The 16,369-nt window shown below is 39.7% G+C and overlaps 1 protein-coding gene across 1 annotated transcript in view; it reads right to left on the bottom strand.

Moving 5' to 3' along the window:
- Positions 1-16,369, bottom strand: part of LOC135472173 (CD109 antigen-like) — a 38,334-nt gene that overhangs the window by 12,518 nt on the left and 9,447 nt on the right. Inside the window, exons 9-25 of the mRNA XM_064751549.1 lie at positions 15,384-15,468; positions 14,047-14,161; positions 13,448-13,672; positions 12,755-13,069; positions 10,976-11,074; positions 10,269-10,331; positions 9,563-9,757; positions 8,686-8,835; positions 6,820-6,972; positions 6,355-6,421; positions 5,748-5,865; positions 5,057-5,174; positions 4,574-4,687; positions 3,740-3,841; positions 3,262-3,390; positions 967-1,105; positions 190-366 (exon numbers count right to left, since the gene is read on the bottom strand). Coding sequence (XP_064607619.1) covers positions 190-366; positions 967-1,105; positions 3,262-3,390; positions 3,740-3,841; positions 4,574-4,687; positions 5,057-5,174; positions 5,748-5,865; positions 6,355-6,421; positions 6,820-6,972; positions 8,686-8,835; positions 9,563-9,757; positions 10,269-10,331; positions 10,976-11,074; positions 12,755-13,069; positions 13,448-13,672; positions 14,047-14,161; positions 15,384-15,468 — 2,364 coding nt within the window. The remainder of the gene's footprint in view (positions 1-189; positions 367-966; positions 1,106-3,261; positions 3,391-3,739; positions 3,842-4,573; positions 4,688-5,056; positions 5,175-5,747; positions 5,866-6,354; positions 6,422-6,819; positions 6,973-8,685; positions 8,836-9,562; positions 9,758-10,268; positions 10,332-10,975; positions 11,075-12,754; positions 13,070-13,447; positions 13,673-14,046; positions 14,162-15,383; positions 15,469-16,369) is intronic.

Genomic DNA, 16,369 nt, shown 5'->3' with positions numbered 1-16,369 from the left:
CTCCCCGGGTCGGCGGTGGGAAAAGGAGTGGTAAATGATGTTAAACTTGGTTATCGACATTCCAACATGTAACCATTCGCAAATCATGTGCACGTCAAATCCCAGGGATATAGATGGGCCTGTCACACGTATATCGGCCATTACGGATTCCAGAAATTAACGTGCGAAATTTTCAAACAGTTAGCTCACCACTAGATATGTAGTTGATTGCGTCTTCCTTTTTTTCCCCCGTCAACTGGCCCACAGATTCTAGGTACTTGGCCACAGCAACGGTGGGTGCAAAATTCACCATATTCTGCTCTCCGCATCCATAAGACATGCGTACTAGGCCAGCTAGATTGGCAACGGTACTACCCAGTACATCGCCTTTAAATCATAAAACAAAGACCATTAAAGTTAAACAAGTAAGCAATTAAATAAAAAAAAACACAAAATACTAAAATTCTCAGAGCCATCTGGCGTGTTCTCACATGTTTTTTGCAGCCCAGGATTTTGTTTTAAGCAGACCTAACACTTAATGGACGATTTGAGCAACTATAAGTGTTCATCTATAGATATCTATCGCCGACATGAAGGCGAGGGTTTGCCCTGGCAGTCATCTTACAAACAGCATGGCGGGAAAATATGGATGCCCCAGCCAAGAACGGGTAGTAGCGCCTTGTCTCGACTGTTGACCTAATAGTCACATGGCAGTGAATTTGGGCAAACGTAGTAGACCAAAAATATGAAAAATAAAAATATTTCCCAACCATGACCGCGGCAATTTCCTCCATACAGATCATTATATCATCTTACCGAAAAGTTCGTGAGTGGGAAGGTCTTCCAGCAACCTGCGGATGGTCCTGGCTTTCGACCGGGCTCTGGTCTGTTTCCTCCCACCATAAAGCTGGCCGCTGTCGTATACTATGAGTGAAATATTCTTGAGTGCGGCGTAAAACACCAATCAAGTAAATAAATAAATCTTACCGACAAGTTTGACGCCGAGTCTCTGTGATCCGTCCACCAACCCTGGTGGGTAGCTGAGAGTTCTCGTCACCTGATATTGGCTAGAGGCTGTTAGATTCACCAACTCCACGAAGTTGTACTCAGACGGTACACCTTCCGGCTGGAAATAGGGCCAATCAATAGCGGTGTTTTATTTTTGCAGTTTAAACGACCATAACGACAACGTATATTTTATGATTGTGTTTCAAGGCCATTCTCAAGAGTATTTCACCTGTACAACAGTGGACAAGTTCATATGTTGAGTAAACCACGCACACGGCCCTTCACCAAGTACTACATTAAGTTATATTACATATTTACGATTCTAGCAGAACCCAGCAATCAGCACACTGTACCAAGACCAAATGGCACAGCAGGGGATTTAGTTTATACTTAAAATATTTATACGCAATTATTTTTGGAAAACTTCGATTAAAGTCAAATTAAATGGTATTAAGTCTCAAGACACTTTTGAACAACCGAGTCCTGGTTTTCTGATTCGAAAAAAGGACGTAATCCATGTTGAATAAAGAATGCTACGTACGAGCAAAATATCTTGGCAAAGGGGTACAAATTTTCATCGGTCGGTGTATTTTTATTAATATCCACATAACTTTCAGAGATTTAGGGTGTTGACTAGGGTACTGAGTGTTGCACTTCCAAAAAAGTAAAAACTACTTCAATAATACCTGACTTAACCGATCGCTCACACTAACCATAAAAAATTTCCATGGATAAAACCCGATCAATTTAATAAAGTTTGGCCCGTATTCAGCTTCCCTTCACCTTTTTTCAATCCCATGTACTGTACAACAACAGCTTGTTACGGCTTACAACGCTTCGGTCGTTTCCATTAGTCATTCTGAACTATATTAATTAGTAATCTGTATTAAATCTTGTGAGCTCTTTCAGCCGGAGGTAGAGGATTGACGACTACGGGCCTCTGCATGAGGAGAGTAACCATGCTGGTACCTGACATGCCTCCAACATGGCGAAGTAGTACCAATCCTACCAACCCTGTGTTTTATTGAGCAAGGGAGGCCAAATGGCATATATTGTTTGTAATACAAACTAACTTATCCGACACATGTCTCAAATATTCTTTGATGAGCATTATGAGACTATATACGTCATTCTTGTTTTCATAACTAGTCTTATTCTCCAGAAAAGCAAATAATGGCAATGTATAAACACGATCGGAAAGGAGAGAGGATATAGAGAATGACAGAGCTAATATCCTTATGACTTTTGAATAAACATTGAGTCCCATAGAAGTCAAAGTTACCAATCACTGCGACAGATTTTTTAAAAAAGGGACGCAATCAGTGGTGTAAGCATACACGAGGGCGCAGATTAAAGGTGGAGAAAACATAATTTCGTTTTTTTCTTAAAAAGCATTTTAATTATATGTGTATTTTAACATAATCATAAATATTATCGTAATTAATAAATGCACCTGTTTTGCATTCAAATATATTTATTAGATATGCATTATGTCATTATGTAGTGTATAACATTACAGAAGTGTTTAATACAAAAACGATAGATACCAAGAGATGCTCCAAATATCAATGAAACAAACATATTTTCAAATTCCCTTTTATCTTCAATTCATTTATCTATTTATTTGATTAGTGTTTTACGCCGTACTCAAGAATATTTCACTTATACGACGGCGGCCAGCATTATGGTGGGAGAAAACTTGGCAGAACCCGGGGTAAACCAACATCCATCCGCAGGTTTCTGACTGGAGAGGAAGCCAACATGAGCTGGGCTTGAACTCACAGCGACCGCATTGGTGGGAGGTTCATGGGCCTTTTCTCTTCAACAAACATTATAAAATACATTAAAGGCCATACTTGCGAATAACTTTTCGTGCTCTTTAATCTAAAATTTGCTAAATTTTTATGTTTTCCTCTACTTTGAAGGTGGTGGAGACATGGTTTGTAGATGGATGTATCAATGTCAATCCGCCAACCACTAATGTCACTGCATGAGAAATTGGTTCGGTTGTACCAGACAACGCATCGCTGCGTCTAACAATACCATCAGGGAGACTTATCTTTACATTACAGCAGTGTCGCCATGAGAGTTATGTTTGATGTAAATTACACCCTCTTTCTGAAACAAGCTCCAAGAAGTTTTGTTGGGAACCCGTATCTGGCTACGTACACACTATTACTGTGGCCATTCCGCCTTTCTCCACCTTTCAAAATGGCCTCGTCCTATAAAGAACAATTCTTGAGCATGGAATTAACGATCAGTGAAATGGCTTACGATAACACGAAGGGTCTTGGTGAGTCCGTCTGAAGCGATGCTCGACCTGGCCGTCACCGTGATGGGGATGTCACCGAGTTCAAGCGTTCTGATAGGGAACACCACGGACTTAGGGATCCCGCTTGGTACCTTTGAACAACAAGAAAGCATTGCAACAACAATGTCTGTGCCGAGAGTTATAGTGCAGAAGACTAATGTCTACAGTGTACCAACATATCGCTACTGAAACAGACGCATGGATAATCATGGATAAATAAATTAATATTGCATTCATAACTTTTGCGTTTAGATTTTTTTATTTTAAAAAATTATGGTGACTTTACTGTTATTCGTACGAAGGTCCATTGTTCTCTAAGCAACAAACAAAATGACACATTGTGTAGTAGATGAAAGCCTTTACTTATATTTTAGTCTAGGGTTAAGAAGGATTACTCTTTTTAGAAAAACAAAGCAGGCGGTAGTTAGGACAGAAACTTACAGTCAGTGTCTGTGTTCTCGCACCAGAAACTAAGATCTCGTTACCAGAGTCATCAATATCCAAGGACGAATAGCTGGTAGAGCCTTGGAGCTCTACCACAACCTTTAAGAAAGCAAACATGACTTGTATATCAGAATGTACAGCAATCCAATTACAAAGCATCCCGAAAAAAAAAGGTAGCTCTTCTGATTGATCAGTTTGTAAAACTGCATAATGTTCAAGTCACATAATACGTTCAAATATTGACCGCTAAACCAAAAAGTCAAATGAATGACACTGCCATACACAGATATTGTCCTCTGATTATATAGTGCTAAGATCTTGCCATTTAATCAACAAGAAAGATCAACATTATTATACGGTCATAACTATGACTGTTTATCCTATGGGTAAGGATTGCAGAGCAGTGATTTCATATGTTATGTAAATCATTGTGGTGGGGACAGACATTGCGGAGATTTAGTACAGAACCTTACCATAGAGGTCTTTGATAGGCAAATCTGATACAGTCTTATCCACTGAAAATGTCATTTCCATGTTCACCACAAAAACAAGACGCGACCTTTGACTGGCAGCTTGACATGTGGGATGTTATTTTTTTACAACGAAAAATACCGTTTTACAGGTTACCACATGTATCTTGCCGAGGAGGATTTCCATTCTGTTCCACATTGCATTCCGTAAGTACAATGCCACCTAAATACACTCCTTCAAAAGCACACCCTTTCTCTGCAAATTAATTTTGCATGATGTAAATTTATCTCGACTGGCAATGCTATTGCAATATTTATGGGGCTTCAAAAGCGCTTTATACATCGAAGATTTCTAACTCACCGTCTGATTGACACTCATATAGTTGAAAACATTGACTTGCAAGAATAGTTCTTCCCCGCGAATCACAGAGTATGGCATGAAAAGGTTAGCAAAGAACGGCTTGACCACGGTCAGCTGTAAGATATAGTAAGTGTAGACATGTATCTCGAAAGCCAACCATCATCTTGTATTCTTTTAGAATGAATGTACAAGATTGTGCATACGTATATATTAACAGATAAAGTTTCTCTAGTACACATACTGCGTACATTGATCATTTACAGCTACAATGTTGTGTATATTCAAGTTAACTTTCTCACACTCAGATATATTCTACATATCTACATTTTGCATTCTTTACATTCAGATGTATTCTACACATCCATCTGCTGCTTTATTCATACTAAGATATATTCTACACATCCATATGCTGCATTATTCACACCCAAATATATGTGTTAATCACACCTATATGATTATATATCAGTTCTGGCCACAATGTACCTTGGCTGGTTGTGTGGAAATCCCGAATCCTGACAGATCGTTAAAGGCGAAGGCTGTGGCCTGCCAGGAGGTGATGCTGTCCGGAGCTATTGTGTCGATATTCACTACTCCATTTTCGCTAAAAAAAAAGTAGGATTCAACGATTTTGTTACGGTCGCATTTAAAAGTCATCAAGAGCACCTCCACCGGTGGCAAGAGTTGGCACCAACTCACAATGGTTAAAATTTACACGTATCAAAGCAAGTATCACAAGCACAACGTCCATCATGCTAATTGATATCCGTATGAATTATCGCTTACTAATTCTGAATTTTTTTTTTTTTTTTTTTTTTTGATTGGTGTTTTACGCCGTACTCAAGAATATTTCACTTATACGACGGCGGCCAGCATTATGGTGGGTGGAAACCGGGCAGAGCCCGGCGGAAACCCACGACCATCCGCAGGTTGCTGTTAGACCTTCCCACGTACGGCCGGAGAGGAAGCCAGCATGAGCTGGTCTTGAACTCACAGCGACCGCATTGGTGAGAGGCTTCTGGGTCACTACGCTGCGCTAGCGCGCTAACCGACTGAGCCACGGAGGCCCCCTAATTCTGAATTAACTGAAGTAGTTGTTATATTTGTGTTATATTTAACGGTTTTTTTTTCTTACTACACCTTCTCATCTTTCAACCACTTATTCTAACATACTTACTTGGATACCTCCACATCAAAAAGCCATGTCTCTGGAAAGTTTTTCCTGATTGTTTCAACTGGCTGCAAATTATCAGTTCCGCCAAAGGCAAGTTCAGGGGCTGCGGTTTTTTCCAGGACTGTAACAAAGATTTTGCAAGCATTCATGTAACGCGATGTCAAATTGAAGCAGGCAGATTTAACGATACCATGAAAGACTACCTTGACCAATCAACTCAACCCGCGGGAACTGCGACTGCAGCAACCTGCGAATGGTTGTTGGTTTTCCCCAGGCTCTGTCCCGTCTCTTCCCTCCATAATGCTGGCCGTTGTCGTATACGTGAAATATTCTTGAGTACGGCGTAAAACACAGCTCAAATAAATAAATAAATAACTGCAACTGCTAAATGGACTATACAACTACATGTAGTTAATATGTAGGTACTCCAACATTATACGTTTTTTTTATTTGTATTGATTTGATTAATAGTTTACGCCCTACTCAACAGTATGAAACCTGCCTTGAAAACGGCAAATATTTAAGTTCGAAGAAGAATTTCGGCAAAAGACAATACAGCCCTTTGGAAAGTATAAAAAGCTGTACACAAGTAGTGTATGAGAATTCATACCCCATCTATTGTTGCTGTAAGTGTGAGAGTATAACAAGCTGTCAGTCAAGATTGTCAGACCAGCTTCCTGAAATGAAATAACACTGTGACGATTTAACTTCATACATGTTCGAAAAGTTTTGTTAAGGCAAGATTTTATGATAATAACTGATAGAGATGCAACTTGGATAAATGGCATCTTGGGATGCAAGAATAGTTTTGTAAAGTTAAACATTTTTTTAACATCAATGGATATGGCAATATTTTAACATTATTATTTCTGGTAAATGCAAAATGTAAAACTTGAACAGTTGCTCTTCTGTGGAATTATTGTGGTACTCTACAGGCAAATACCTATACAGAGACGATGGCCTGAAAACAGGTTGGATAGGAGGTAAATTCACATTTAGAAGCTGTTTGTCTTCTCTGCTCAATAGGTCCTGCTCAAATAATAATAGTAAGAGAGAATAAGCGGAATTTCCTTACCGAAAACACAGCGTTTGCGTCCCTTCCACTGCCGAAGTATGGATAGCGCCACGGTATGAAAGACCTCTTCCTGCGCCGTCTGGCTATAATCCCACCACGCCACCACCACCCATAATAACCACACGATTCATACTTCCACAAGCTATTCGTCACCTGCATGCATGAAATGTAGTATTTCTTTATATGTCTTTTATTTAACACCGCAGAAACCATAACATCTGTAATGCAATGTACCGAACATAGTCGTTATATGTAGCATGTTTCTAGCATTAGTGAAATATTCAAAAGTGCAGAATTAGAGAGGTTTTGCACGTACACATGTACACGTTCACATGTATATGTACGAATTCTAATAACAAGTTCGTAGCTCTCAACATTCAAATACACAGAACGTTCTTTTTCACAGTTAGATAATAACTATTACTTCTTACCACAACTAACCAAAATACGGTTCTTATAATTTATAGCCGAATAAACTTAAACTACCTCTAGGATATTTCTATCTCTTTTGACGTGCATGGCGGCTGATATACTCATACTCACTCAGCTTTGGCAAATATTGCCATAGATAATATATGACAATGCCTCAGTGTTCACGACACTTGGTGTACCTTAGTTTTTAGGACAGAAACTATGTGTCGGGGATCTTGTGTGATAATACCTCAGTGTTCAGGACAGAAACTATGTGTCGGGGATCTTGTGTGATAATACATCATTGTTCAGGACAGAAACTATGTGTCGGGGATCTTGTGTGATAATACATCATTGTTCAGGATAAACACCGCGTGTCGTGGATCTTGTGTAATAATAGCTCATCGTTCGGGACAGACACGGTGTGTGGACGATTTTTTGAGATAATACTTTATTGTTCAGGATAGACACCGTATATCGGTGATTTTACGTGATAATACCTCATTGTTCAGGATGGACACCGTGTGTGTGGGATTTTGTGGGATAATATTTTATTGTTCAGGGTAGACACCGTGTGTCGGGGATTTTTCGTGATAATACCTCATTGTTCAGGATGGACATCGTGTGTCGGGGGATTTTGTGTGATAATATCTCGGTGTTCTCGATCAACACCGTGTGGGGAGAAGGATCTTGTGTGACAATACCTCATTGTCCAGGATGCACACCGTGTGTCGGGGATCTTGTGTGATGATACCTCAGTGTTCAGGGTAAACACCGTGTGTGCGTGATTTTGTATGATAAATACCTTAATGTTCAGAATGGACTCCATGTGTCGGGGATCTTGTGTGATAATACCTCAGTGTTCAGGATAAACACCATGTGTCGAGGATCTTGTGTGATAATACCTCATTGTTCAGGCTGGAACCCGTGTGGTGGGGTGGGGGGGGGGGGGGGGGTTGTGTGATAATACCTCGGTGTTCACGATAAACACCGTGTGTCGAGGATTTTGTGATAATATCTCATTGTTTAGGATGGACATCGTGTTTTGTGTGATAATCAGCGGTGTCAGGATGTACACCGCATGGAGGGATCTTGTGTGATAATACCTCATCGTTCAGAATGGACACCGTGTGTCGGGATCTTGTGTGATAATACCTCAGTGTTCAGGATGGACACCGTGTGTAAGAATCTTGTGTGATACTACATCGCTGTTCAGGATAAACACCGTGTGTCGGAGATGTTGTGTGATAATACCTCTTTTTTTTCCTGAGTTGCATGAACCAGTCAAACTCATAAATAAATAGGCATGGAGCATTTGAGAAGCTTGATTTCTTGCCAACAGTAGTTTCCCGCGATTTACCGAACGAAAAGTTCTAATTGCAGTTATCGATTCCATTGCATCGTACAACATCATAATCTTTGACCTACACTATTTTAGTCGTGAAAGTTACAAACCTGCTCTTGTGTTATGTCATTTCCGGACTTGAGCAAAAGAACTTCCTTGTCCAAAACCAGCGTGGCAACCAATGAGTTGGGAGCTGTCAGCACCGTCATCGTGACATCTTCACCAGGTCTGACTTCCTCCGCACTAAAACCTATAGAGACCTATATGAAAACAAAGTACAGATCAGACTCAAAATACAAACCAGACTCACAATACAGACCAGACTCATAATACAGATCAGACTCACAATACAGATCAGACTCACAATACAGATTAGACTCACAATACAGATCAGACTAACAATACAGATTAAACTTTGTCAAAACAACACTTTTTTAAAAATTTCATTACATGCAACGGTATTAGTTTTCACAAACGGATTAGTTGAAAAGTAACTTTAAAAGATTGATATAATTTGTTCTAACCGTAAATATCATTTGAAAGAGACTGACGAGACATACATCCTCATCTGAACATAATTTTACGTAATTAATGCAGCTTTTCCCCAAACTCCTCTTGAGAACTAATTTCTTTGTAACCATGGCGTTGCGTCATGTTTTTAATGTTTTCTCTACATATAAGGAAATTGGTCAAATGTTAGTTTACTCGGTTCATTGTGCCAAAGTACCAGAAATCACAGTTATTAGAATGAATTTGTTTACTTTTCTCCACCAGCCTTTACCTATAAATTAGATGAGACATTAGTATACTACAAAAATTACCATGGATACAAAACCAATGATACGAATTTAAAATGTAATACACAGAAAGGAACACAATTGTGGACTTGAATATGAACCGCAAGATACTGATCCCTATATTCGATATCGATTCATGCAACCATGAAACGAAAATAAACTCAATATATCGGACATGGCCAAAGCTTACCTTGTTTTCGAACGGATCGAGAACATTAAAGGTGACCACATCGGGCACGATTTCCCCATCGGGCGTCCTGTAATAAGCCACGACCCTGGCACGAGGGGCCATCGAACGGGTGATCGTGAAGGAAATTCCCAACTCTGTGGCCTTGTTTACCCTGGTTTCCTCCCGGGTCATAACAACACGACCCCTTGAAGTAATCTGTGGGGAAAATGTGACTTAGCCTAGTTTTTTCCTGCACAGGCGATCTTCTTATAACTTTCATTTATTTGATTGGTGTTCAACCGTACGTGTACTCATGAGTATTTCACTTATACCACGGCGGCCAGCATTATAGGGGACGAGAAAAAACCGACCATCCATAGGTTGCTTCAGACATTCACAACTAAGTGTACGGTCCGACAGAAAGTTAAAATGAGCTGTACTTGAACTCACAGCGATAATATTGGTGAGAAATCCCCAGGTCATGGCGCTGAGCAGGCGCTCTAATCATCATTCTGTAATTTTTGTTTCACACTGAGGGTGAAAGGTTATAATGTACAGCCTAAGATTTGCAATACATTTACTGTCTATCGTTTCACTTATTGCGTAAAGTGGACTTTTTTTAAATATATGCTTATAGGAGTATATAAACTAGTATAGGAGATGAATAGTCCTTCCAGAAGCCACAAAGATACCACGATCTGTCACACAACGTAAAGACACTACTCACCAACAAACTGAACGAATCTATCGGCACGTTTGACTTCAAGCGCAGTTTTTGTCTTTCTCCAGGCTGTTAATTAAACAGAAGGAAACAAATTGCAGCAAAATGTTTCTGTTGGATGATCTGAGGAATGAGGAAAATGAATTAATGGATGGGTGATTGGGGTTAAACGACATACTGGCAGCACTGTAGCCATACCATGCACAGTTATGGTTCTAACATATGAATTTAAGCATCCAAAATCAAAACAAAAGAAAGCTCATTCAGAATGAGCTGAAAACGTAAATCCGTGAAAGTTCAAAATTCTTATAAAATACAGCTCACAGATAATATTCTAATATGTTTAAAAATATCTGTAATTATTTAACTACAGCAACGTTGTCAAGCCATGGAAAACTCTTGGGGTCCATGATAATTCCACGACAACCTTCAACTTCAGCAAGAATCATTGCTCCGATCACAAGGTTGGCTAATAAACTAATCCCTTTATTCGCGCTTGTTATTAATTCATAGGTTTACACGATTTTTTTTACCACACTTATGACTATGGATGGAGGAAGCCTCGTTGCAAACGCTCGTCTAGTGTAAATCGAGAGTAACATCCTACGACGAAGGCTCTCTAACCACACGGCCAATAAACTTAAGATATGTCAGTTACAAGCCATCTTAACGTGTGTCAATATTAGTTGTTACCATAGACACCAAATATTTACCTGGCGTAGCTCCTTGACAACGGCCAGTTGTATGAAGCTGTTGCTTGGCGAGTAGGCCCTGTCGGCGCTAAACCAATAGTCCTTGCCTTTATAGGTCGACTGAAAACAGCATAGCATTAAACCTAATTAAAATCACTAAACTTTTTCCCACAAATTTTGTGGATAAGGGTTTTGAATGTTGCTAACATTTATTGGAAATGACATTTTTGGCACGATTTACACGAAAAACTTCCGAAAAGCTCTTCTGCGTCTTTCTGGAAGCAGTATGTATAAATTTGTCCATGTTGCATTCTTGGCAGGTTACATAAAAGACCACGTTTCCTCCTGGTTCTGTCGGGTTTCTTCCCGCGCCATACTGATGGCCGATGTAGTATAAGCGAAACATTCTTAAGTACAGCGTAAAACTCCAATCAAATAAATAAATGAATATTAGATCATGTAGCCAGATACATTTACAGTACTGCGCATATCATCCGCCCCTTAGTGAGTGGTCTGTCACTAACCTAACTCACACTAGGTAAAAGGGGGAGCTAGCCCAGTGCATCACTACCGAGTTTTGCTTTTCCGTTTCTCGACGAAAGGACCTAGCACGGTAAAGCGGAGAATCGGCCTCATAGTGGTACGATAAGAAAGTGCAAATTTCAGCATAAAATCTCAGCACAATTCTGTCAATTTCGGAATCATAAGTATAAAACTTGGTTGAAGCACGCATAAAAGTTATAATGCCATAAAAGAGATGATTTATTAGTAATAACCCTCCAAAAATCTACTCTCGATCAGAAACACCAATTTTTCGTTCAAACAAGGCAGTGTGTTTTTAATTTATAGTACGAAGGTCAACGTTAACCAGAAAAATTGATTGGTGCTTAACTGTGTGCTCAAGAATTTTTCAGAAAGTTACTTTTGTAGTGCGGGCATTTTTATTACTCTACAGTATCTAATGCAAAAATAAGATATTTTAATGTGACTGAAGCCGCCTACAATTTTTCGATTTTATGACCTATACACTCACAGCTATAGTCAATTTCGCTTCTACAGGTCCATAGTTTCTTGCACTGGGGCCGATTCCCTACCTTACCATACATGGTCCTTTATTAGTGTTAGTGGACATGTAAAATCGTAACAGCATTCCCGAACAACCGGAGATGATCTAAGTTCTCGCCAAAAGCTGTACAAATATTTTAAGCTAGCTGATCGTGGTGCCTAAATTATCATTTATAAGTTTGGTTACTAAATACTATATTTAGCACTTAAATTGACTTTCTCACGAAGTTTTACACTGAAGAAAATCGTGCATTGTACATGTAGGTTATGATTTTGTATTTACCGAATAATTGCGAATAACAGTCAAAACTCGATTAATGTACAGATTTTACACTTCAGTTAAAGACAATGTAGAGCTTTTGCACTTTAGTTGAAGAGAATGTGCGTGAGTACAGCTGTGTGCATTTCAGTTAAAGAAAAAGTACAGCTGTATGTATTTCCGGTAAAGAAATGTAGAACTTCGTGTAGTTCCGTTAAAGAAAATATACAGCTGTGTGTGGTTCCGTTGAAGAAAATGTACTGCTGTGTGTAGTTCCGTTAAAGAAAATGTACAGCTGCGTGTATTTCCGGTAAAGGCAATGTACAGGTGGTTGTGTTTCAGTTAAAGACAACGTACAACTGAGAGCATTTCAGTTAAAGACAATATAAAATATATTTATATATTAGCGCAATACAGCGTTCAGCGTATGAGTGTGACAGAATGAGTTAAAGATAATGCAGACAAAACATACTCACGATAAGCGTTATACTCTCCGCCTTGTCGGGTATTGACGGTATGTCTATCTCCACAATGCCGTCAGCAGGAACTGTCAACTCCAGAGTGGTTAGATTCTTTCTTTCGTATCTCGGGTACCACCAATCCTCGTCCACCATGATGGGAGACGGTTCCAGATCAGAGCTGTTACTGGCCGGAGGCGGTTTTGTAACTCTGATGACACTTCGGGTGGAGGTGATTTGGGGCACACGTATAGGGTAAGAGTATTGTACCCGTACCTTCAGACTGTCCGGAGTGCCGACAATGGCAGTCCCGTCTTGTTGGCTAAGTTTTACCTGGGGACAACGGAGATATCGTGACAATGGGATTACATGTTCACGTTCCTCAAACAACTACATACTTCATAGTTCTTTAACAACCCAATCTAAACTCAATCTAAATAAAACGTGAGACAATTTGCAAAAGAAAGTTGTAAAGAATGCTTGCAGCCAGTTTATGAAATGCGTATTAAAGTTATTAAAGTCAGGCTGAAGTATTAATGCCAGTCTCATCCTAGTTCAAAGTAAATACCACTTACGTCTGGAGTACGGATAATACTGGCTTTGAACAACTGGCTTTTGTTAATCGGAAAACAAGAAAAGGTAAGAGGTTTTTTTCCCTTTTTTTGATAGTACAGGTGATAACTGAAATGAAATAGACGTAAAGTGACTCACATATGCAGTGTAGCTAAGGGTGGGTTTGAAAGTGTTGGGATTGGTGGGAAGGTACTCCACTTTTTCGGCCACCTCGTAGATCCTTGCCTGACCGGTACCCGAGGCCACGACGCCTGTCAACGTCTCAGTTAGGTTGGCCTCCACATTCAAGGTGTAATATCTTGCATACTGATGCAATGTTAGCACGTCTTCCATCAGGAAACTCACTCTTCCACTGCCCACGAACTGTAGCATTCAAAAAGAGTTTACGGTTATACGTAATCATTTGTAGCAAAGCAACTTAAACATCAAACAGATATTTTGCAACTGAACGCTTAAGGACATATAGTATTCAGGTACGGTTGAGAGATCCAACCCGGCTTCCGCTAATCCTACAGCTATATGTAAGTGTGAAATCCGACCTGTTATGAATTTATCTCAGTTAGGATTTATGTTAATACTTGAATGCTATCAACTTACACCTCCTTACTACCATGGCTTTGAAAAGAATTGGGCAAAAAAAAATGCAGCGATGTTAATTATAACTTATTAGGCATTACTAGAATCACAAAAAATGTGTTGTCATCGCATTTAAAAATGCTATTAGAGGAAAGCCATACGTTGGGTATAGTCTTCTTTAGAGTGGGTTGAACGTCTCCCTTGTTCCGACTCCACCACGGAACAATCTTCGCTGTAACAAGTAATGTGCCTCTGGCGTCCTCCCCAAACGTGTACCTGGTAAACAAGTACCATACGGAGAAAAGAATACAGAGCATAGAAAAACCATAGCCGCCAACCAAAGTGGACGTTCCTGATCAATAATTGCAAGAATAATTTCCAAAACAACTAAGAAATTATATAAGGTAAGTAATTACGACGAAAACATCATGGGGAAGGCCCAAAATCGGTTCTAAGCGAATCAGTGAAATCATTATCCAAATCGTGTTTATAAGATGCTGATAATCATCAAATCATCCATCAAGCACTTACACTGCCCCCTACCATCGTTTCATTTTCATTTTTTCTTATTTCGGATGCATGTTCATGGTGTATGATTATGATTAAAACGAAAAAATTCAGCCAAATATCAACTCCGTTGTGAGACGAAGTTTCCAACAGAATTTTCACGGCGGATTCTGCCATGCCAACTGATTTCATGAGAAAGGGATACATTTAGCCATTCTCCAATGGAAATTTCAATTCTTCACCTTATGTATTTATTTATTTATTTATTTGATTTGTGTTTTACGCCGTACTCAAGAATATTTCACTTATACGACGGCGAGGAAGCCAGCATAAGCTGGACTTGAACTCCCGGGTCATAACGCTGCGCTAGCGCACCTTATGTAATGTAAAATTATCCAGACATTACAATGTATGACACTTTCACATCTGCGTATATCAATTTTTCGTAACTTTTCTCGTGGATCATGTGGTTTTATGGTGCTATAACGACCTCATTTTGTATGTTTTGTGAAAGCGATCCCTGTCCGCCCAAATGCATTTCCCCAAAGTTATATCGTAAATACAGCACAGCAACGTGCCTAAAGGACAAATATGATGCCAGGATACATATACACGTAGTCACATTTAGCATATGGTACCATAGTAGTTCCAATCAACTTAGTCTGCGATGGCTTTATGGAATTCGATTCGCACTTTTACCTTCATACGAAGAAACCAAAATACATCAGGAATCGTCTCATATTACTCAAAGTTCATGTGCATGAAGGTAATCTAGGCGTCGAAAAGACGCTTTGTTCGTGTCAGGCGTCAACCATAATGGACGTCCCCTGTCAATAGTCCCAAGACTTATTTCCAAAACATCATTCGACACAATCAACCAACGACATAAGAAACTATGTAAAGTACAAAAAAGTATATAAAGTAAGATTTCGTGATTGATGATTGCTATACAAGTTACTAATGCAGCTTACATAGCCAACTAGATGCTTACTTGGCACCGATGTCAACGTCAACTGTTGATTGGTTCAAGTAAATGAATGAGGGAGGAGTTACTGTCACTTCGATCCTGGGTAATACTGAAACAAAAATCTTCATAGTTTTACATGCATGGATATTTTCAAATCCCGAGAGTTCAGAATTACACAAATATGTTCAAATATGAAAAACCGGCCTCAATGGCTAAGTTGGTAGAGCGTCCGCTTCAGGGTCGGTAGACCCAGGGTCAATCTTGGGTCGGGTCACACCGAAGACTTTAAAAGAGGAAGTTTGTAACTTCCTCGCTTGGCGTTCAGCAGGAAGGGGATAGTGCAACGACTGGTTGACTCGTAACAGTATAATGGCTCAGGCGGAGCGGCTTAGTTGACTTCGGAATGTCGTCTCAGTGGAGCAGCACTAGATAAAAGAGTGGTGGAAATACGGCCTGCAACAAGGATGTACATTACACACACTCTAAGGACTCCTTTGTCGTCAAACGACTGAAAAATTGTTAAGTACGACGTTGAACCCCAAGCACTCACTCACTCAAATGTGAAAAAAGTTATAAGAAAAACAGATGCTAAAGAATCCAAATACAAGACACGCACAAGGGTCGATTGGATAGAAAGTAGAATTTGTGTTTGATTGGGTTTTAACGTTCAACATGATCATATCATAATTTATACTTTTATCTCACTGGACATGCCGGAACGCCATGTCGAAGACACGAAACACGATGCCTCATCGCGGAATTTGCAAATTCCCTGTCCAAGGCCGGGGTTCACACCAGTTTATTCCTCTTTTGCTGAGCCACGAGCAAGGTTGCACAAAGGTTTCTGACTTTAAAATCCTTGGGGACTGAACTCGGATATGCAGTTTGTGAGGCTGACAGTCTTAAACGACTACGCCTCACAAGTCTATATAAGGTTGTGGAATCACTCAGGGCATACGATACATGGCCTGCACACAAATGAGGGGGCCTATTCCTGTGTTACACGAAGA

Source organism: Liolophura sinensis, chromosome 8, assembly GCF_032854445.1.
Source record: "Liolophura sinensis isolate JHLJ2023 chromosome 8, CUHK_Ljap_v2, whole genome shotgun sequence".
In the NCBI taxonomy this organism is placed as follows: Eukaryota; Metazoa; Mollusca; class Polyplacophora; order Chitonida; family Chitonidae; genus Liolophura; species Liolophura sinensis.
The sequence above is the reverse complement of the archived record's forward strand: the minus strand, read 5'-3'. Positions and strand labels throughout refer to the sequence as shown.